The following is a 24,469-nucleotide window of genomic DNA, read 5'->3' as shown; positions in this document are numbered from 1 at the left end:
AAATAGTCGCTTTTTCAGCCATCCAGGTAAAAAAACATGTCTCTAAACTCTAAGGGCGAGGTATTCCTCAAGGTATTTTAATGTACTTGAATGTTTATGTTATCTATGTATTGTGGCTAAGTGGTATGAATCAAGGCTACGCAGTATTAGGGCCACACTAAAAAAAGACTCAAGGAGAAGAAGATTTTGAAAATGTTACAAGATATAACAGGGATATATTATTTTTTTTCTTTTCTTATTTTTTTAGAATAAAGTGATAGTGTTCCATAAAAGTTGTCACTTTATGACAAATTACCATTTCATGGCATTGTGTGAATGATTGTCTGTTACTAAGAAACAACTTCAATGAAATGACTGAATTCGTTGAGTTTCAATAATCCTTCACTAGAAATCGGGTGTATTGAGCCATTTATGTTTTTCATAAGATCCAATTGGATTTATGTCACATCTGGAATGAAAATAACAGATTCACAATTTTGATTTTGGAACTTTTAAATTCAATTGTTGTAAAAAAAATAAAATAATATTAACTCATTCACTGCGAGATGTGCAAAAATGTGTCCACTCCAATGGCAAGGTTTTTGGCATTGTCACTCGAATTCCAGGACCCACAGAATATTGAGTTTAAGGACTACATCAACACTCAATACAGCCATTGAAACCTTAGAGTCTCCTCTTTTGTTAGGAAAAAAAAACGCTAATTCATGAATTGTATGGGTCTGGAGTTATATGAGCTTGAAATGAGGGCGGCTCTCCAAAATACAAAGCGATACATACATATTGGTTTATATAGCGCTTTAAACAACAGCTGAAGCTGGAATAAAACGCTAACATGTAAAAAAGGAAAATGCTGCCCCCTTGTGGAAAGGAAAAAAACTGCCAGAGGCCATGGCTAGCGTTTTATCATCCGAACTAATTCGAGAATGGCACTGTCATATTTTCTATTCTCGAATAAATTTGGGAATGGGAGTGAATGAGTTAATTATGGGTTTTTTTTACTTCCCCATCATTTATTTTTATAGTTGTATTTTTTTTCATTTTCACAACTTTACTTGAAACAAATATGTCATAAGATGACTTCTTTTCCTCTTTGATTTACAGTGTGGCTGTAATTATTGCGGAAATTGAACCGACATTGCCCAGTATTTATTATTATTTTTTGTACTTATTTATTCGGACTGGATGTGACTGGATGTTTGATGATAGAGTCTGAAAAGTCTTATATTATACCGAAACCTGTACGGCGTGATCTAGTCAGTGTCTCTCTCTCTCTTTCACGAGCTTTCTATTCTTCACACAGTTGCCTCGGTGGCAGAAGGTCAGGGATGCATCAGGTTCAGGTAAAAAAAAAAAAGACGGGATGAAATCTTCCTCCCCCACATGGACGTAATAGAATCGTTGCCTCTAGGCAACTTCCATACGCTTGTTTTTTTTCCGCTTCTTTTGTTTGTTTTTTTAAAGGAAAGTACTCCTGGCGGGAGCTCTCAAAATAGTTGACCCATCACTCGCTGAAGTTTAGGTGCCTTTAAATATTACAATCCTGAAGTTTCAAACCCATGTACAACTTTTTGAGGAACCAAATTAACATTTTCACATCGTAACAAGTCCTTCGGATGTGGAGCGATTGCAGCATGGGAATGGAGAGGGGTGGGTTGTGAGGGGGGGGTGGTCACAGGTAGACTTCACGGCGTGACAACGTGAGACAGGACGTGGTCTTGTAGTCCCCTCCAGTCCGAGTCAGCGGTATGACCTCTGCTGGGCTCGGGCCCCCTTCCCCTCCTTCCTCAGCTTGGTGACGCCTCCCCAAACCGGCGCTGCTAAAGGTGTCGTACGACGCCGAGGTCATCTTACGGTTGAGAAGGTTCCGATTGTGGTCGCCCATGTTCTTGTTGGCTCTTCCCAGGGTGCCGAGAGGATCGCCGTTGACTAGCGGTAACCTTTGACCTTCTCCCGCCATGACCACACCCGGTTCTGAACTCCCGGCGCTGCCCGCGCTTTCGCTGTCGCTCTCATGTTCGTTTCTGCGCAGATTGTTGTTGTCGTCACCGGGGGCGAAGGTGGAGAGTCGCGGGGGGTCGCTGCCGTGGCGTTGGCGCTGGTGAGGGGACGGGCGGACGGGCATCCAGCATGTGTCAGAGTGGCCGAATTCATCACATTCACGTGTACATTTTCCGGTTAGAGCCACATCTGGCAGCTGCCTGGCATCTAAACGCGCAAAAAGAAGCAATTAAAGAAAAAACAATAAGCAAAAAGGTTTCATGGTATCCTGACTTACAATTGCTCCAAATTAGAAGTTTTTCAGTTTAGGAGCTGTTGTTTGGTCGATTTCTTTTCCTCTGTGTTTGAGCAAAAACCAAACCGAAGCAAAAAAGAATGATGCGGAAGCTGTAGCCATGTTGCTGAAGCAAGATGAAAGTGAAGAAAATACCGAACGATACTCGCTGATGCCCTTTCAACTATTCATTCACTCATTCACTCACACAAATTTATTCGAGAATTGAAAATATGACAGAGCGCCATTCCAGAATTTCTTAGGGTTTTGTTTTTCATGCTTGAGTGCTGATAAAGCGCTGGCCATGGCTTCTTTTTTATCTGATGAAAGAAGAGAGTCTAAGGAAGGGGTGTCAAACTCTGGTTCTCAAGGGCTGCCGTCCTACATGTTTTCCAAGTCTCCCTATTGCAACGCACTTGATTCAAGGGAACGGGCTCATGTCAGACTTCCTCAGAGGTTGCTGATGATCTGATCATTACAATCAGGTGTGTCAATTGAGCCTGTTCCCTTGAATCAGGTGCGTTGCAACAGGGAGACTTGGAAAACATGTGGGACAACGGCCCTCGAGGACCGGATTTTGACACCCCTGGTCTAAGGTTTCGTATGCTGTATTGAATTTTTATGTAGTCCTAAAACTCAATATTCTGTGGGTGCTGACCCCTTGTTGAAGGGAAAAACATTGTCAGAGGTCTGGCCCACGCTTCATCGGCCCCCAAACAAACAAAAAAAAACGAACTCATTCGGGAATGCCGCTCTACGTCCTATTTTCAATTCCCGAATACATTTGTGAATGGCAGTGAATAATGGTAAATTGAATTTGTCTTGTGTGCGTGCATATGTGTGTGAATGAGTATGTGGAATGATTCTGCGTGCCCACTGACCATTCTCCACATGCTCCTCCTCCCCCACACTGCCTTCGGGTGTGGTGCGCTCATAACCCTCCTCGGGCAGTGGCAGGGCTCCCAATCGTGGCCCAGATGAACTCTTGCTGCTGGGGGTCTCTGAGTCCTCCAGGCCACTGTCATAGCAACTGGCATCCTGGGCCTGGTTTACCACAGAGAAGGTCACCCGGCGAAGGGTCCCCTGTGGGTCAAGCGCAGATACAAAACACAAACAATATGGGATTAATCATCAGGGAGACTACTAATCTGAGATTCTCAATCTGGGGATTAAGTATAGGCAGTGGGCTGCAAAGACATATTGAGATTATCTGGTGGTGTTTATGTGCAGGGTGGATACAATGTAGGATAATGTCATCCACCAATCACGGCAGTGTTTCAAACTTTTTGGAGTAAATCCTGTTTAGATTAAAACTGTTGGGCAATGGTTGATGTTGACAAAGCTTTTGGTTTGACTAGATGAGCCAAACCGCCTTGAGTAGTTGATAGAGATACAGCATTCATTATAAGGAATAGACTCACCGGGGTCCATGCATGACATTGGCAGCTAAAGTGCAAGACGTCCCTTTACGGCACAGGTGTCAAAGTCAAGGCCCACGGGCCAAATCCGGCCCGCCACATCATTTTTTTTTGGCCCGCGAAAGCAAATCAAACTTGTTAAATTCCATGATGATTGCTAAAATCTGAGCCAAAATTTCATCTTTTTGGATGTCAACCACAATAAAAGTCATTATTTTTGACTTCAGATTTGAAAACGAGTTATTCATTAATTTGCTGTGTGCTCTATATGTAATATTTGAAGGGATTTAAACATTCTAATGGGTTCCCCAAATTCATAACGGCCCTCGAGAGGAAACCATTACTACAATGTGGCCTGTGGCAAAAAATGACTTTGACACCCCTGCTTTACGGATTATAGAGTCAGCTGTGCGTGTGACGGGGGCAAAGAGATATCACCTCCCGCACACACCCCTCCCTCTCAGATTATGACTGGGGTATTGGTAAAATATTTTACCATTGTAAAAATTATAATTCATCAAATGATATAATTTCTACAGTGAATCAGAGGGATTCAGGTCACATTTTTATAAAAGAAGTATGATCGGATCGGATTTGCCTTTATTAGTCTCGCAGTGGAGAAATTTACATTTCACAGCAGCAAAGTGATGATAGGAATGAAAGTATAAAAACAAAAAAATACATGAGCTGCTGGAATGGCAGCCACTCTCGTCCATCATACATGCCTGCAGGATTCTGAATATATAACGCGCAAAATTTTCTACCGAAAAAAGAACTCAGTTTGGGTGCGCGTTATAAACGAGGCGTGGGGGAAAAAAATCTCATATATTTAATGCTTTCTCCCTTCCAGGAGGGGGCAGCATTTCCATAGTTATTCTCACCCTTCAGTTTCGATTCTCGGAAAGATCACGGTCACTTTTTTTGGATTGTTGATTACCATTTTTTTAGCGACGCTTCATTTCCTTTCTCGCCTTGCCCACACTAAAACGTGAGTTAAGCAATGCTGTTTTGCACAATTACCAATATTTTTTGATTCAGTGTTTCCATTGTCAATAAATGATTTTTAATCGCAACGTTTGGTCTGAGCCGAGAAAAGGTGAAACAAAATTGTATACCGATTTTTAATAGAAAATTAGGGGTGCGCATTATAAATGTGTGCGCATTACACTCAAATTAATATGGTACCTGTCAGCAGTTAGTTCTGTTTTTTTTTAAGTCGAAAATCTACTCTTACTTTTTGTAGCCAATTTTGCAGATGCAGGGAGGGGCAGGGATGGGGCGAGGATGTCCAGTGAGTTGTTGTCTGTCTACCGATTTCACAAACAGACAAACAAACCATTGCCCCAACCTAATTATGACGATGCACCTGTTTTTAAGGTGAGCACAGATGACTCCATGGGACCAAATTGTGTGATGAGTCAGGGGGCGAGGCAACTCTGAACACTCCCAAAAATGGTCAAGCAGACTCACGCTGGCACGAAAAAGAAGGTACTCTCAATGTTGTCATGAGAACATGGCGCCAATTTGATTTTTGACCATTCAAATTTCATCTGAAGTTGAACTTGAGTTTGTGTGTTTCAGTAACTTTGAACCTTTCAAACACTTATTAGATAGACACCATTAATTAACATAAGTGAGCCAAAGCCATCTTTTGAAGCATCATATGACCAGCAGATACATTTTGTATATCATTAAAAAATATTTGTGGTTGTCTGCAAACACAATCAGTGTGTCCAACAGTGGGCTGTGCAGAACCACCAGTGACAAAGGTCCGGAGGGAAAATGATGAATCAGGAAGTCCACATCATTCCTTCAAAGCCAGCATCACACCTGCTGTGATTTTCACCACACAAATCACTTCTGTGTAGCGAATGGAGTCAAGGAAGCGTACATCACAGTGTTAAATGACTCCTTTTGGCCCTGAGGGATCACTCAGCACCCAGAAGCCAATTTCTAGAACACACAGCTCATAGCTCTTCTCAAAGCCGTTTACCTGAACACCTCAATATTAAAACCCTTTCAATTTGCATCAGCTTTGAAATACATCCTGTGAGGGGAAGGAAGAAAAAAGAAGCAGAAAGAAAAATCTAAATACAGATTAGGGCGGGAAAAACCTCAACTCGATACAATGTCGCTTTCGGATAATCTAAAGAGGGAAACGTGATGGACGGTTCCGATGAAAGCCTTTTTCTTTTCTACCACACAGTGGCAATATTCGCACCTAATATACATTACAAAGTAAAACACAGCAAAATTGAATTAAGAAAAGTCACAATCTTGGTTGTACGACCACTTGTGGCCAAGCAAGGCGGTCTCACTGTGGATCATGGAAAAGCGCCAGTATGACCTCACAAATGAAAATTATGAATAAATGGATCCACAATTCCCAAAATGGCCAGGTGTCCAAATGTGTTTTTCTATTGCGGCTTTATAATAATAATAATAATAATAATAATAATAATAATAATAATAATAATAATAATAATAATAATAATAATTAATACATTTCATTTATAAACACCTTTCAAAACTTTCAAGGTCACTCTACAGTCACAGGATAAGTTTTTCTGTGGGTGAGCAACGGCAGCCACACGCGCCAGCGTTCACTCAACCTGGAAATAACTCAAATAGATTAAAAGCTAGCTCTCTCGCTAATAGATAGCCAATAGTTCACTGGTTAATAGCTAGCCAGCTAGATGGCTGTATAGCTAATAGATAGTCAGCTAGCTAGCTGGCTAGCTAGCTAACCGGCTAGCTAGCTAGCCAGCTAATAGATAGCAAATAGTTCGCAAATAGATCGCTTTGCCTATTTCATTGCAATGAAAGGAAGATTTGCTATTGCGACGCAAAAATAGATGTTTTATTTTTAATGTTGTTTGTGTGGTTTGAGTCCACGAGCTTTGAATCAACAAGTTGGGCCTGTTGACGTCACTCATAATTGATACAGAGCTGCTGCCAAACTGTTTTCCTCTCATGGATAAATGAAAACTCGGGACCCGGGTGCCCTTTCACGATGTACACAAGTCAGACATTGGATGCTTTCTTTGAAAAACATCACGTTTACACTTGAGAGAGTGTAACTATGGCAACTGAGAACAGGTTAATTTCCTCAGTCATATTACCTTCTCCACCTCTGGCTTAAAGCAAACACATTTGATAAAAAATAAAAATACAGTTTGTCGCATCTGGTTATAGTCGTGGGTGGAATGAATTACAAAAGAAAAAAAAAAAAATGTTTGAAAATATGGGCGATTGCAAAGAAAAGTTAAGGGCAGGTTGAGCCAAAGAGGAGTCCTTCACTTGGATTTTTTCTTTGGCTATTAGAGAGTTGTCCTTTGGGAACAAAGAAAGTGAAAAATGGGAAATAAAGCAAACAAGTTGTACAATATGGAATTGAAGGGAAACCCATCTGAGCTGACTTTGACCAACATGCAACACTCTGGAGTCAGTGCCAAACAATCAAAACGCACATCTAGACAAATGGCCCGGCTCCCTGCAACAAATCACATTCAACTTCGGAGGTGACTAATAATTCATGGTGAACAGCACCGAGCATGATGGATGGAACAAGAATTCAACTGTTTGATCAGTAAAGCCGACGGAGATGAAGATAAAACAATTTTTGCTGCAACGGAGTTTAGATTTACAACTTGAAAAATGTGTAGATTTTCTTGAACCATGTGTGTGTAGAAGATGTGTGTATGCGTGTGTGTGTGTTTCTGTTCCGCTACAGATTTCATCAGTTCGGCCATAATTCAGTGTAATTCAATTTCCCTCTGGATCCCTTGCTGGTCTGAGGTGCCCTCTTTCATTCTTTCACCCTGCTAATTTTATTTCCTCTCCACTCCATTCTGGCGCCGCAATGAAACTCCTCCCCTAGCCATCCTTTTAAATGCAGTCAACTCTGCTTCTCTGATCATTAACTCTCCCTCTTTTCTTTGGGACGCTTTCTCTTTCGAGCTTAATTTCTTCCACTTCTCACGTACGGTATACTAGTGAGCTTGACGGTATGATGAGCGGATCAAAAATGTGTCCTTGACCTGGTTATCAGACCCTTTCTTCTCCATCATTTGACCTGCCTTGATTGTTGTAACCCTTGAGAAATAAATAAATAATAAATAAATAAATAACTAAATATACGAATAAACACACATAAATAAATAAATATACGAATAAACACACACATAAATAAAATAAGGGCGGCCCGGTAGCCGAGTGGTTAGCACACCGGCTTCACAGTGCAGAGGTCGCCGGTTCGCGTCCCGGTCCGGCCTCCCTGTGTGGAGTTTGCATGTTCTCCCCGGACCCGCGTGGGTTTTCTCCGGGTCCTCCGGTTTCCTCCCACACTCCAAAAACATGCATGGCAGGCAGATTGACCACTCCAAATTGTCCCTAGGTGTGAGTGTGAGAGTGACTGTTGTATGTCTTTGTGTGCCCTGCGATTGGCTGGCAACCAATTCAGGGTGTCCTCCGCGTGCCCGAAGACAGCTGAGATAGGCTCCAGCAACCCCCGCGACCCTAATGAGGAATAAGCGGTACGGAAAATGAGATGAGATGAGATGAGATGATAAATAAAATAAATAAATAAATAAATAAATAAATAAATAAAACGATGTGGGGCTTCAGTAAAACTTTGACTCTTAATATACTTAAATTCTACTTTAATTCAATTAAGTTTTCCAAATATAAGGCACACCACATTATAAGGCGCGACAGTCGAGGCTGGGGTTATGTTTTATATATCCCAGCATGGACCCCGCACTACTTCTTCTATAGGAAGAAATGGAGTCAGTGGCTGCTGACAGTAGTTGCGAGAACTGTTGTGGCTCAATACAGACACTCCCCAACTTACAAACGACATACGTTCCGAATGATCGTTCGTAAGGTGAATTCATTTGTAAGTTGCTTCAGTGCTGTATTTTGTATGGAATGTATGTTTAAGACTTATATAATTATGTTTAAAGCTTGTATAAGTAACATGTATAGGTTTGCACTGAAAAATAAACATTTAATAAAATATATGCTCTATAAAGATATGTACATGTACAACTGGAGAGAATACTACATATGTTACTACAAAAATGTTTGGATGTACCATTGTTCGTAACTCAAATGTCCGTAAGTATAGGAGTGTCTGTATTACTTCACATATCAGACGAACTGGCGTGTAAGGCGCAGGATCATCTTTTGCGGAAAATAAAGGCTTTTGGGTGCACCTTATACACCGGAAAATAGGTTAATAAGAAACTGCAAGAAAACCCCTCTGGGCCGATTGTTGTTTTGGGTCTGGAGATCATCGATCGTGGTTTTCATCAATCGTCTCGATCATGTCTGTGTGTGACAAAAGCAAGACCAGCAAGGGAAGACCACAAAACAAGCATATTCTGGTTTTGCAGGCGAGCATGTGTTTTTTTCTTCCGCATGTGTTTATCAGCATGCTTGCACCAATGGTCAAATGTGGTTCCAGCAGGCATCAAGTTCAAATGACTTTGCACCACTAAAATATCAGGAGCTCCTGGCACTTGTCAAAGGAAATGTCCTCAGTTGGCCGGAACGCCCACCATGGCGTCGAGTGGTCTGTCAAATTCCCAAACAGGTCAAAAGAGGCTTTGCACCGGCATGAAAATCAAGATGCGGCGGTTTTTACACTTGAGTAAAACTGCGCGATAGATGAATGTAGAGCCCTCAGAGAGGGCATCCATGAATGTGTTCAAGTTTTTGCTGATCCAAATTAGAAATGTTTGGCCCCGGGGTACGATTGTCGCTGCTCTTCAACTTTACTAGTGTCTGCATTACGCATAAGACCACACACACAAGTGAAGTGTGAGAAAGGTGCAGTCTTGCCTATGAATTCATGCCTGATGGAATATTAATTGAGTTTGACAGAGGATATTAAAAACCCCTTCCCAGTCATCTTACACAGGCCATTAGTGTTCACTAGTGACATGGGAGCGCTACTCCACTGTGCTGTGTGTGTGTGTGTGTGTGTGTGTGTGTGTGTGTGTGTTGGCCAGTGTGTAAAATGAAATGCAGCATATCTCTCTACAAACGTACTGAATCTTGACATGGTTTGTGGATAGTCACATTTTTTTGTGTCAAAAAGAAACATGGTCGCCCTGAGTGAAACTTACGAATGTCACAATCTGGTTGGCGACCAAGGGGTGGCGCTGTTGACTCCGCCAGCACCTGCACAGGTGTTGGTCGTTCAGTGGCAGTTAAAGGGACTCCCGGCACGACCATTCGTTGTCGGCTCATTGTATGTGTTTGCTTCGCCCAGTCAGATTTTGTTCCTCCTGACTTTATTTAATACAATTTGTCAATTACACCCTGCTGCTTTATCCAGCCTGCTTTTTTGGGATCAACCACCATCACCACCTTGCAAACCGTGACAACGAATATGTATTAAAAAAAAAAATAAAGAGAAAAAAAATCTTAAAATAGCTTTCATGCCATTTAAATTACGAGTGTGTGTTTGTGCGCATATACACACTTTCGACTTCACACTATAGAGCTTTCAAAGGCTGCAAAATATGTAATGTCAGCCTGCGAGGATGTGCACGCTACATCTTTAATGTGAGGAATTGCGAGTGTGTGTGCGCGAGCAGGGCGCAGGTTGACTTCGCCATCAAGGTAATTAGTGTGTAAACCTTCTCAGCAGTCGGTTCAAAGCGAATCAACGAGTTTGAGTTAATTAACAGTCTCCCATCTCTTCTTGTTACATGTGTCTGCATATTCAACACGTGTGTTTGTATATACATACCACATCTGTGCACGGTAGCGTTTGTGTGAATCGTGTACAGCAGTTGGATGTGGAGTTTGTGTCCTGCTACACACTGGTCTGCATAATGAATCAACAGGATGAGCTTCAGACACAGCAAAACAACAAACACGGTTGTCTGGATGCGAAACGGCCTCCTTTGGGATCGCTGGAGATTTTGCATAAATTTGACAACAAGTCCATCCAGACCCATCATTGGACCTCAGTCCGAGAGGGGTGGCGGCATATGAAATTGAATATGTAAAGTCAAAAAGACGTGCATATAAAAGAAGGGTTGACAAATTATAGTTAGCACATTTCTCTTCTTGTTACGAAATGCTAATGCTAGCTTGCGTTAGATGAAAGGACACTTTGACTGCAAATAGCTAACATTAGCAGGTTGACACCAAAGGTTCATTACGGATCCAGATGTCATCATTTGTACTCCTGCCGACTTTTGAACAATTCTCAAGATTCTCACTCATATGACAACGTAAAATCAATGAGATACTTGGATAGATCCAAATACTGTAGAACTCCAACTTTGCATTTCATGATAAATTACTTGATTGATGTAAAACACAATACATATGTCTGTCCAAGCAACAAAAATAAACATTCCAAACATCAGCAGGAAATGTAAATTTCTAGACAAACACAGATCATTTGATAATGTTGAAATAGAACAAAGCTATATTATTGGAAGTTAAATAATATGGCGACAAATATAGATAAAATGTCCCCATTCTAGGACTATTAAAGGCTTTCTAATTATGAAATCAGTTAATTCTGCCTCAATGTTGTCCAACATGGTTCACAAATTGCTTCTGTCTTGTGTTGACGCTTGTGTGGTTGTTTACGTAGACTGTATGGAAGTGAAATGTAAATAGATCAGACTGGAGGCTATGACCAGCTCAAAAGACTGAAAAGACACTTCTGAGGGATGCTTACATTTAACACCAAGGGATGAATGACAATACGAATTTTCTTCGTAGAAATCTTATCTTGCCGTTGGCCGCTATCACAAGGGATCCCTCTTTTATCAACACACGATTGCATTTGTTACAGAGTTATTTTTCTTCTGCTGCGGTTTTGTGTGGAAGCAGCATAGGCTGACCGTCAATCAAATCGACACCTGACATCCTCTTTGCAATCTCGCCTGTCAGGTAGTTGATATTTTCCTCAGCAGAGATCGAGGGTGAAACTTTGCATCCCAATTACGCTCTTCATTGTCCTAAAAAGTCGAGTTCATTTTGTGGAGATGTCTTCACTTATTCAATGTGATTATTTCCATGGTAAAAAAGTGGATCATAGCCATCCACATGGGATATTGTAAGACTCAATTAAGGCCAGATTTACCAAATACTTTGAGGCGGCTTAGCGCTCCCGAAAGAGACGGAAGACCTATTCATTGTGTGACTTGTTTCAGCCGTATTAGCAAAAAATGAAAAATAGCTCAATAGAATAGTCTTAGAGACACAGCTGAATAGGGGAAAGAAATGTCTAAAAAAAGATTGCTGCGACTAAAACAGATCACTGAAACACACCGACACCCTATCTGAATTTGTTGAGATCTGAATTTTCATATTGGTAAAACCAACAGGCGGCTTGGTAGTCGAGTGGTTAGCATGCCGGCTTCACAGTGCAGAGGTCGTGACGTCAAGACATGCATGACATGCTGATTGAACACTCCAAATTGTCCTGACACCTGTGTGCTCTAAATTGTCCCGCAGTGGCAGTGTGAGTGCAAAAGGTTGTTTGTCTCTCTGTGCCCTGCGATTGGCTGGTAACCAATTCAGAGTGTCCCCCGCCGAATGCCCAAAAACGGTCGGGATAGGCTCCAGCACCCCCTGAAACTCTAATGAGGATAAAGCGGTCTGGAAAAATGGATGGATAAAACAAAATATGCACACACACCACACACACTTTAAAAAAATAAAGATAGCAGTCTCCATATTTACAGTAGACAGTAATGGTATAGTGTCGGAAAACTGTATTTTTTTATTTTTTATTCTATGATGAATACATTTCTCGTAAGCACACGGTAGTTGTTTGAGCATTAATGGACTTGATATCTGGTGATCTTGAAACATCCCTTGGCGTCCCTGCGCTTGTTCTTTGCTGCTGATAAGAATCTTTTAACTCATTCACTGCCGTGGACGTTTAGACACATCATGTTGGAAATCTGACTGTTTAGTGTCGGCAACATGCAGCAACTTGGCTTCATACAGAGTTTGCATATAAAATAAATAAATAAATAAACAAATAAATTGATATATAGATAAACAAACAAAAACAAACAAATAAAATAAATAACTAAATAAATACATCTGCAAAATCTCCAAATGGACACATGGAAACTTCCTTCTACACCTGATAATGCGCCAATGTGAAACTCCCACAAAAATAAAGATGATAATCATAACAATAACAATCATGGATTCAACAAATTGATTTTGAAAATGATTCAAAGAGATGAATCAACCCAATCTGTCTGCCAACTTCCACCCAAATCGTGTTTCGCCACGGATCTACTTTTTGTCAACAAATTATCATTGGCATGTAAAAAACACCCTCGGGCTAACAGGACGCCCAGCAAGGCGTAGTCAGTTTGCCAAATTCCCAAATACGGTAAACAAAAACATACATGAAATTATAAATCGGGAGTTTGTTGTTTTCGCGACGCTGTGTTGCGTGTTAATGTTAGCGTTACAAAAGTGTAAATTAAGTGTAAATGAAACAGAAAATGCTTTCATTGTTTATTTATACATTCATTTAGTATAAAAATGTATTTTGTTTTTTACATTTTCCTTTGTTCCACCTTAGACATGAACTGCCTGTATTGTGTCAATAGTTTATAACGTGATTATTGTGGTCAAAATCGGGAGTCTCCCGACCAAATTGTGCATGCAAAAATAAAGATGCCCACATCAGTTGTTCCCCAGAGTACATATGCCCTTCTGTACGAAAATAGAGCCCAATGTCTCTACGGTTGAAAACTGGCTATTTAATCTAGGTTAGCATTACGACAAATGCAAGAGTTTTCTCTTTGTATTTTGTGCACTGGCTTAAAGGACAACCGAGGTCACTTTTTTGTTTTTTAACTGACATCAGAAAAACGTTTGATAGCATCTAAAATACCCAAAACACGCAGTATGATATTTTTAGTCAAATGCAAAACACAAATAAAAATGACTTAAAGTGTCCAAAATCTGCAAAAAATTGAGCTGCGAATTGGGCATTTTCAGAAAGTCCCGCCCCCAGTTCGTGACGTCACGCCTAGACGTCTTGCATAGCTGGAGAATCCAAACAATGGCTTCAGACTCGGAGAATATGCTTTCTTGTTACACATCCAGTTATGAATATGATTCAAATAGTTCTGAAGAGGAAAGCATACATGTTTGCAATCGATTAAAGAATTTATTCCATGCCATTTTGAGGCAACATTGGGGCAACAATGGATCATCAGAAAAGAGGCACAAAATGGCGACCTCCAGTGGCCACCTCCGCTTCCACAGGCTGATAAATTCCTTATATGGAGCTTGGACTCCCTCTTCTGGCGGCTTTTGGGTGCAACACGGTTCTCAGACCAAACATGTACAGCAAAATACATTGATGTGTTGGAAGGACGCTACAATGCGTCTTTTTTTACGGTTAGGGGGCGGTCCTTTCATGACGTCACGTATGGACTGGTCACCAACTCAAAAACAAGACTTCCTGAATATTCAGAGTGAGTCTTGAAATGTAAAATATAGCTATATGTGGTGGAATCTTTTTAAAATACGCTCAGTAGAAGTCATTTGAAGCCATTTTACAAATTATGGACACAACTTGTCCAGAGACGTCGGTTGTCCTTTAAAAATGCAGTAAATAAGAATAATACATTTCATTTAGAAGCGCCTTTCAAATCTCTCAAGGTCACTTTACAGTCAGAGGATAAGTTTTGCAGTGGGTGAGCAGCGGCAATGACACTTCACAACAGTAAGAAGGTTGCTTTGTTTAATAGAGTCGCTTTGTTTAATGGATTTGACCCGCTTGAACTCCAATAAAAATGAGAGAAATTGGGGTCTTCTAAAATGTTCAACCGGTTAACATAGTTATTGCACTCCTTAGCGTTTCACCATGAATATTTCATGAGATCCACCATTTCTTATTTTATCTTTTTCTTCCCCACGTGTGCTTTAAGTGTGAAATTAGCGAGTGCGATATAAAGATGAATATCTTTGATGCTTTGTTTTATCTCATCGACACAAACTAGTTTGTAAGTGCTTTGTTATTATCACTTTACTTGTCTGTTTTTAGCACTTTGCCAAAGGGGTATGGGAATATAACAAACTCACCTTTGACCTCTGTGTGATTGATTGCACTCACATGCTTTGTTGTGAGTTTTAAGCCTGTACAAGAAGCCTCTTCACATGTGAATTTTTTCGGCCTTTTGAAGCATCTGTTGAAGTTATTGGATTCAAGATGCTCTGAAATATGCCCCGCGAACGAGACAGATTGTGTTAACAAGTCATTTAAAGGCATTTTATTTACACTCCTTATTTAAATATATAAGTGCATATATGTGTGTGTTTGTGTGCGTACAGTGAGCGACATGAAATGTGTTTCCCCTTGAGCCTTTGCTGCAAAGAACAGATGTATTGTTTACTGAGCCTAAGCATGAGGTCAAACGTACGTAAATTTAAGAGACAATGACAAAAACCCTGTCACTGCAGAGGAAACTGGACACATTTTTGCACATCATCTGGCAGTGATTGAATGAAATATGTGATTGATACAATCGTATGCATGTATCATGTCCTCATATCAATACAAAGATACAACTATTCTACCCTGCAGAGGTTTTCATGTGTTACGTCTTACAATGATTAGAACATGAAATACTTTCTTCCAGTTTATGTTGTTTGGTGAGGGATGTCAGACGTTGACCAACAGTGGGACATGGCTATGATGGTTCTTTTTGGCTTGCCTCTTACTGTATTTGCAGAATGCAGAAGATGATTTGGAGCAAGTTGAAACAGCTGGTGGGAGGAAGGACCATGAGAAACAAATAGCAACTGTCTGCTCCCACATGTTGATGAGCCAAGGCGCCTTGTTGCCACAACACACAGTCGGCCGCCAAGCGAGTAGTGCAATGACATACACATTAGGCGCACTTATTTGCCGGCGCGCACACACACGTGCAAACACACATGTTTATATGCAGTTTGTTGTAACGGGACCTTCAATGCAGCTCGAGCGGTCATCCCATTTTAATGCACCTGTACTCTTTCCCCAAGTATCGTCCTACCCGCATTTCTCCCCTCTCTCCCAACACACTGACTCTGCAGACCTCCTCCTTCACTCCCCTCTTCGGTCTGTTTCTGCCTCCCTCCATTGCTCCCTCTAGGAGCAGGTGATAGAGAAGGGTGCTCAGCAGTATCTGACTATCGGGCCTGACTCTGTGAGAGGAATGATAATCACCATGCTGCACTGCAGAGAGAGGAAAAAGAAGAGGGGGGAGCTAAGGAGAGGCAGAGTGAGTCGGGGTGGAAGGGAAGGTGTACAGAAAGTAGGGGGTGGGGCGCGGCACAAGTACAGAAAGACTCAATAAAGACTTAAAGAACAAAATATAGCTACTCAGACTTGCTTTGGAGCATGGTCCTTTGTCCCCACGACACATAACAAACAAAAACACATCCAAACAAGCGCATGGATAGGCATGCACAAACTAACTTGTAGTACATCAGCCCCGCGGTATGAGGGAGAGCCTTGTGTCTGAGTGCCAGAGAGCATTAACTGCAGCAGCGAGGTCATCTGATTGCCCTGATGCGGTCTATCTCTCCCTCCCTTCCTCCCTCTCTCGCTACTGCAGCAGTGCGGGCCCCTCATGCGGGCATCACTGGTAGTACCGCTCCCACTGCCTGATAAACACCATTGCAGTGCAGAAACACTTCGACACTTGATCACTTTCGCTTGCTGGGAGCAATTAAAGCTTAACCGCAGCTAGTATCCACTTAACTCCCAATCATAGCCCGAACCATTTACTGTACCAATACGTGTATGTGTGTATATATATGTGGAGAGAGATCACTTCTGGCCTACCACATTGCTATCCACCACAGCTTTGTTGTCATCAAGCTGTCCATCTTGGCAGTGGTCAAACTTGCCTACTCGCAGACTCCATCTGGGCTTGCTTGTGCACAAACGAACACACACACACATGCACACACACAAACAGAGCCCCCCACACACACACACCCGCAGATCCACCCATGCTTGCTTCTACGCATGCACATACACACATAAAAACAGTGAAAATCACTGACTGCGTTTGCAGGCTTTTGAAATGTTTATCGCTTTGTGTAGCGTGAATTATGTATAGGGAGTTGAAAACAAAACGGCAACAAAAGCTCATGGAGTGTGATTTGAGGTCAAGCTTACCGGACAAATGCCCATGACTCAGATTAGCCCCTTTTGTTGCAGTGGTTTAATTTATTTGTGTGTGTGTGTGTGTGTGTGTGGGGGGCACCCTCGTGACTTTCCACGGCTCATCCCTGTAACAGTCATTCTCTTATAAATATCCATGACAACGACCATTGTGGAGAAAAGACGGTGGCAGGATGGTGGTGTACAACGGTCCCAGTGTGTGCATGTGCGTGCAAGTGTCGCCTATCCATATGTATGACTGCTCTCCAGTTGTGTCGACCATTAGACTGTAATTGTGTCTACGTTACAAGCATTGCAAATGTCCATTAAGACTTGATCAGGGGAGGGTGGACAATGGCATCACTGTGGGTAGGCAGTGAATGGTCGCATAAGATCGAGGAGAAGGATGTAGTCACTCATACACACACACACACACACACACGCACCTTGTTGAGAGTAATTAGGAATGCTGCTGTGAACAATAGGGAGTCAATAAAAGACATCGGATATCTGACCGCAAGGTCTCTACTCTACCTTCAAATGCACATTTGCTCTTTCTTTGCATTCTGTCCACTCACTCTATCCATATGCTGTCATTTTTATCTCCGACAAGTCACATTTGTCTTTTTGGCATTGCCCGCTATCGTATATCATATCTGGCCACGTATTTGCTGCACATCTCTTCATGGCCTCTCTCTCTCTCTCTCTCTCTCTCTCTCTCTCTCTCTCTCTCTCTCTCTCTCTCTCTCTCTCTCTCTCTCTCTCTCTCTCTCTCTCTCTCTCTCTCTCTCTCTCTCTCTCTCTCTCTCTCTCTTTCCGACGGTGCGTCCATCCTGCCAGTTTAGAATCAGTGTCACTCATGTTACAAGGTTAAACAGATCTTGGCCTAATGTGCAGTCAGATTGGAGAAAATGCAGCGTTGGCCTTGGCCCCGAGAATACCTAACACTCCTATTCATAAATGCATATACATATACAATGGAACCTCTTCATTCAAACTCGCTAAATATCATAGAATCAACCTTTAGTCCAACGGATTTGACATTGCTATGTCAATTAAATTTACATTGAACATTGAAGTCAAAAAAATAAAAAAACTAAATCCAGTATCAAGCCGATGCATTGTGAAACGAGTTGTTTTTCATTTTTACTTCAGAATGTGTGGCTGGTTAGTTTGCTGGTAAAAATGGGACATGGGCCGCAAGGCTGACTTAAGTGAAGCCCTCTTTGCCCTTTTGTGATGGACAGAGTGGCACACAAATGGCCTTGGGGCGCATCGGCCAACGTCTTGACAATAGGCTCAGTGTGTGTGAGTGACACTGAGTGGCTTGGGGGACACAGAGAGGACGTTATACTGGCGAGACAAACCACACACACACACACACACACACACACACACACACACACACACACACACACACACACACACACACACACACACACACACACACACACACACACACACACACACACACACACACACACATACATATAAACATGAGTGTGCACGGTTAAGGACAGTGCACTCTTTCTCCGTCACTGCACAATTTCTTATTCGCTCCCTCTGACGCAGAGCGACTCAATCATTCTCACACTCTGACTCCTTTGACGCAGAGGAAGAATGGAAGACAAGTGCACCCTCGCTCTTTCTTTCCATCTGTGTGTGTGTGTATGTGTGTGTTGTCTACATAATTAATATGCCTTTCAATTCCTTTGAGCTATGAAATATGCTTTTGGTATGCAAACAGACTTCTTGCATGCGCGCGTGTGCAAGTGTGTTGATGTGTGTTGATATGTATGGCAATTCGCGTGTGCGTGTGCCATTCGATACACCAGAGACAAATAGCGCACAGCCGGACCATCGAACGGAGGAAGAAGGAGGAAAAGAGGCGAGTTAATGAGAAGGCAGGGGAGGATTTGGCCCATTCCCATCAATAACCTTACATCACACTTTGCTACTTTGGCTCCGGTTTTGCAATTGCCTTTGACAATTACTGTTGGGCATTAAGAAATTACGTCTGCTGTCGCATCCGACGCTGAGCTGAGCTCTTTGCAGAGGACTTGGACTGATTAATATGCAACCTCTGGCATTAAAAGATAATATTTAAGAATTGAAATTATTCCGTCTTCTCTATGGTTAGATAGTAGCTAGAGATTGAACGAAATGTTTGTTGCAAATCGAAATTACAGTAGTTCACTAAAAATGAATAGCCTATCTTCTCACTCATTCTGGATTTACAATTATCTACAATATGTCTATTTTGCCAAACAATAGAAATGATCCAATTACACTCGTCTAATTTCCTTTTTGATATTGAAAAATATTTGAATGGATTAATGGTGGATAGTTGGGACCTCAGAACAGAAAAAAAAACAAAAAAACAAAGGAACGTTTAAAATCGGCTCAAGTCCGTGAGTCGTGGTGTTGGGGGTGAGGATTGTCTGCAGTGGGTATGACTGTGAATTGTAGCTGATAGGAGAACATACATTCTCTCTGATCCGAGTAGGAAAGTGACTGTCAGGTATAATCTAACTCACAGGTGTCAAAATCAATATCTGCGGGCAAAATCTGACGCACCACATCATTTTATTCGGCCCGCCAAAGCAAATCAAGCATGTTAAGTTCCGTGATACTTGCTAATGTCTGTACCACAATTTCAAATTATCCCATGTAAACCACAATAACAGTCATTATTTTTTACTTGAAATTTGAAAACTAGCGTATTTATTCAAGTATAACACGCACATGTATACAGTATAATGCACACCCCTAATTTTCAATTAAAAATCTGTATTTTTTTTTTTTTTTCACTTTTTCTTGGCGCAGACCAAGGCATTGTGAAAAAGCATTTATAGACAATGTAAACACTGAATGAATATGAAGAACACTAAATCAAAACTCTGGATATTGTTAATTGTGCAAAACAGCAATGCTTAACACACGTTTCAGTGTGGGCGAGGCGAGCAAAGGAAATGAAGTGTAGCTAGAGAAATGGTAATTAACAATCAAAGAAAAAAAAAAGAATGCACCTGATCCGGGTCTTTCCGGGAATCGAAACTGAAGGGCGTTAATAGCCATGGAAATGCTACCCCCTCCTGCAAGGGATAAAGCATTAAATATATATGCTAATTTTTTCAGAGGCCTCGTTTATAACGCGCGCCCAAACTTTGAATTCTTTTTTAGATAGAAAACGTTGCGCGTTACACTTGAATAAATACGGTAGTTAATGTATTTGTTGTGCGATCTATGTGTAATATGTGGAGGGGATGATTCTAATGGTTTGGAATGTGTTCTTCCTCAGCACATGCCTCAGACCTTGCTCAGAGTTTTAACAGAATCTGTTATATAGCTTTTGAATAATTTATGAAAACCAAAATAAAACAAAATGAAACTGGCACTTGGTAGTTCTGTGGACCTCTGCCAGGGCCTAATTTGGATCAGCACCAAACTGTACACCTTCATAGATACTCACAACCAGAATAATTTATCTCTCCACTTGAAAATGGAGATCTCCAGAATCATTTTAGGTGATTAACATTAGAAAATCTAACAATATTTTACCCAATTAATCTATAGCTTCATAAACTACTTTGAGCGTACTTTGTTGTGTACATGAGTGAAAAAAGTAATTTTCTAAAATAAAAGTTATTGAACATTAAACTCTGAAGTTTCACTAGTCTGAAGCTATCTACTAGAGAAATATACCAACTGATCTCCAGTATAATGTAATATACTGTACAAAGTTGCTAAACCCAATCAAATAATTTGTTTTTATAAACACAAAAGAAAATAAGCCAAAACAATAATATTTATTATGTACGTACGTAGAAAAGGCTAGGTTGTGTATTTTGGTTTCATTTGTCTTCTATTTAAGGTGCTAGTTCATTGCTATGTTACTGTAGCTGATGATTTTTGCTGACTGGATGTTGATGACGAGATTAGCTAGCAATGGTTGTGCTAACTTTCTGAACTGAATGTCAAGAGACATTACAGCCTTTTTTATCTAGCAAGACTAATACCATCAGAAATGACAGTAATACAGTAACAAAACAGTAATTAAAATGTTCTGTCTGCTAAGAATGAATCAAGTGATGGCATTTTAATGGCATGAATCGTGGTTCAACATGTCAGCAGCTTTCTGCATTGTTACAACTGTAAATCCTTTTAAAACTGTCGGGGGCTAAGTAGCTTTTGTGGCTACTACTTTATTATTTGATCAGGAAAGGAGCTGCAGGTAAAAAAAACAGTCTGATTATTTTGTATTTGGATGTAATTTATACAGTATCTCGCACAGCATTCGGCCAGTTACCTGCTGCGTGTGCTCCACTAACACAGCATGATAAGCACAACAGCAGGAGTTTATTGTGCAGCAAATACTGCTCAAACAAAATATGAACCATAATGATGACCCGAGTTTAACAAACATCAACACAACTTGCAGACAAATATATTTGGAATAATACATTTGTTAGAATGTAACACCACTGACCAAGCCATTGATTTTAGTTAGGTCTGGGGAAAATAATCCTTCAGCACAACAAAGACAGATATTTTATGAGGATGAAAAATGGAGAAAGCAGTCATTGTTTACTTCTATTAGTCTTCCCAATCATTCGTTACGAGTCTTTGTGCTGCATCCTAATCTCACTTGTGAAGCTTTCAAATTGTGGGAGCGACTCACTCCGGGATATTGGAAATTGGAAATTGATTTTCTGTGCAAGACGTGATCTTGTGAAAGAAAATCACAGCGGCTGCTGAATGTTGGCTGCATTTAGAGCAACAATTTAATTGGAAGCATATACCCATACTTCCTATCACTCACATAGCCTGTTGCCACTGGAGACTTTTCATTCCAGGAAGCTATTTTTGCCGAGGTAACACCAGTCATATGTATTATTAACTCATTCACTGCCACATGTGCAAAAATGTGTCCACTCGAGTGCCAGGGTTTTTGGTATTGTCACTGGAATTCCAGGAGCCACAGAATATTGAGTTTTAGGACTATATAAACATTCAATACAGCGTTAGAAAACTTAAACTCTCTTCTTTCAGAAAAAAAAAAAACACTTAATCCCAAATTATGAGTCTGGAGATATATGAGCTTGAAATGAGGGCTTCTGTCCAAATACTATGCAATACATACATATTGGTTTATATAACGCTTTAAAAAGAGCTGAAGCTGGAACAAAGTGCTAACATGGAAAAAAGGGACATGGTGCCCCTTGTGGAAGAGAAAAAAAACATTGCCAGAGGCCATGGCCAGCGCTTTATCGCCACCCAAACAAGAAAAAACAAAACCCGAACAAATTCGGGAATAGCGCTCGACGTCATATTTTCAATTCCCGAATAAATTCTGGAATGGTACTGAATGAGTGATGAATATAGGATGAAATTTACACCGTTTTTTTTTGCGTGATGTTTTTGGTATATATTCCGCATACCGTCATACTGATTCATGCGATTCACCCACATATTGCAGAACTATCTTAGCACACTTCCCCCGTAGGCTTAAGCTCCATCCTTGTACAATGTACAGGGTCCTACTAACAAGAGTCACATTTGCCAGAGGGTCTCATTCATGGCTTATATCTAGGAAGTTTGGCGTAGTCTTCCCAGGGCGATCTGTCCAAGCAAAACATTGCACTACATTTGTAGCCAAGATGTTGAAAATAATTGTGCGAGCGGTCGTTATGTTGGCGGCGAAACAACACATTGAGCTGTAGAATGCAGGGGAGTGATTGCAGAGAGGCCCAAGGCTGCTCATTTTGTTGCATGCATGTCACTGTTTCTGTGTGCAAAGAAGTAAATTGTTTCCTTGTATCTTGTCAGTTTTGAACTGCCCATGACACTGAGAAAACACATAGGGCCTTATTTTCGGAGATAGTGCATGATGCGCTCAGCATAAAATCTGGTGCATCTTGATTTTTGTGCCGAGGCAAATGTGGTTTACTGTGTTGAGGAATTTAGCAGACAGTGCTAGTGCATAGCTGGGGGATATAGTGGACTTCCTGCCACACCTGACAATTTGATGATTGATAGTAGACTAGATTTTATACCCGATGTCAATGGATCTCAGTTGGGGCACAAGCAGTTTTGGTGTATTTGATGCAGGCGTAGGCGTGCAGCATGCATTAAACCCTCTGAATATTTTGTTGGAATGCATCATAACAATCATCATTATCACAATTACTCTTTTTAGCATTTTTCTTGTTGGTATAAAAATTGCTTACAAACAAAATGTATTTTGTGCATGCCAATCTGATGAATGAACTTCCGAACCAGTCTGTTTCTATGAACATTTTTTTTTTACTGAATATGTCTAAATTGTAAATCTAAACATAATTTTGGCCTACTGTTATGTTTTACAAAAATAAAGTTTATTCTTGTTGAACCATTGAAATACGTTGTAATTAGCGTCACAAAAGCCTCGACATCGCGTTCTCAAATGTGTGAGACATGTTCGTTTGGTGTTCAATAGTTATGTGCGTCTTTTTTAATTGGGATTTCTGTACAGTATTTTTTTTTTTTGTTGAGCAAATGTATGAAGATACTCATTCATACTTTGGTTCAATAATAAAACAGGCACGCCAAATATCTAATTCATCTTAAAAATGGTGTGTTTGTCATAGGTTAGGCTAGTGTCCATTCCGATGTGGACCCACAGTAGGGTTGATGAAAAATCGTGGTATCGTGCAAGTTTTGGGCGAATTGGGCATTTTCAGAAATGCCAGAAAAAGTCCCGCCCCCAGTTCGTGACGTCTTGCCTTGCTCGAGAATCAAAATAGTGGCTGGACCCAGAGAAAACCCACACAAGCCAGGGGAAAACTTGCAAACTCCACACAGGGAAGCCAGAGCGGGATTGATTTATTTTCACCACAAAAATATATTTCATTAAAAGTCACTTAATGAATCAAGCTGCCACTTTATTTTTTATTTTCTTTCTCAGGTAGGAAAGCTTTTTCCCAGTGATCATGTCAAAGTGACATTTCATTGGGTTTACTAACATTTACAATGCGGTATTCAGATGAACATAGAAATAGCAACCCCTTTTGATGTTCAATCAGCGGTGTGTAGTCAATTATTTCAAATAGGACGTCTGATCACTCTTGAAAGTGTAGTCGCTTTGTGGTTGTAATTTCCTGAAAGTGGGATCCCGTAGCGCTGCTGCAGCGGACTTGCACAAGATATTCAGCAAGAAAAACGATGTGCAAGTGAAATACTTGATTCAACATTTTTTGACAGAAAGCTGCTACGGCTTCGCTGGATTTAAAAGCATCGTCGTCAGCAGCGTCCAGCATTAAGGACGCCATCACAAATCACATTCTAATCAAAGTCGGCTCTTTTTTTACAACCATGAAAGCTTTCATGTTAACACGGCATCACAGCCGCTTTTTTATTCAGACTTTATAAAGGGACTGACCGGCAAGGGAGCGAGCGGGTGTCAGGCAATATCCGTGTCCTTGCTTCTAATCTAACTGTGTGTGATACTGCATTTTGCATTCAGGCTTCTAAGTGTTAGCATGTCTGTGCCCATACATCAGGTGTAGCATTTCAGGTTGTCAAGCATTCTTTCATCTGCACGATTAAAGGTTGCGGTGCATCCACATGCAA

The 24,469-nt window shown here is 41.0% G+C and overlaps 1 protein-coding gene across 1 annotated transcript in view; it reads right to left on the bottom strand.

Annotated features, from left to right (window-relative positions):
* Nucleotides 1-307: 307 nt before the first annotated feature.
* Nucleotides 308-24,469, bottom strand: part of pcdh7a (protocadherin 7a) — a 44,685-nt gene continuing 20,523 nt past the window's right edge. Inside the window, exons 5-6 of the mRNA XM_089006724.1 lie at nt 3,154-3,355; nt 308-2,205 (exon numbers count right to left, since the gene is read on the bottom strand). Of these exons, the coding sequence (XP_088862850.1) occupies nt 1,670-2,205; nt 3,154-3,355 (738 nt within the window). The 3' untranslated portion in view covers nt 308-1,669. The remainder of the gene's footprint in view (nt 2,206-3,153; nt 3,356-24,469) is intronic.

The sequence above is a fragment of the Hippocampus bargibanti genome, linkage group LG10, assembly GCF_051943395.1.
Source record: "Hippocampus bargibanti isolate YZ-2025 linkage group LG10, ASM5194339v1, whole genome shotgun sequence".
In the NCBI taxonomy this organism is placed as follows: domain Eukaryota; kingdom Metazoa; phylum Chordata; class Actinopteri; order Syngnathiformes; family Syngnathidae; genus Hippocampus; species Hippocampus bargibanti.
This window is presented reverse-complemented; position numbering and strand designations above follow the sequence as displayed.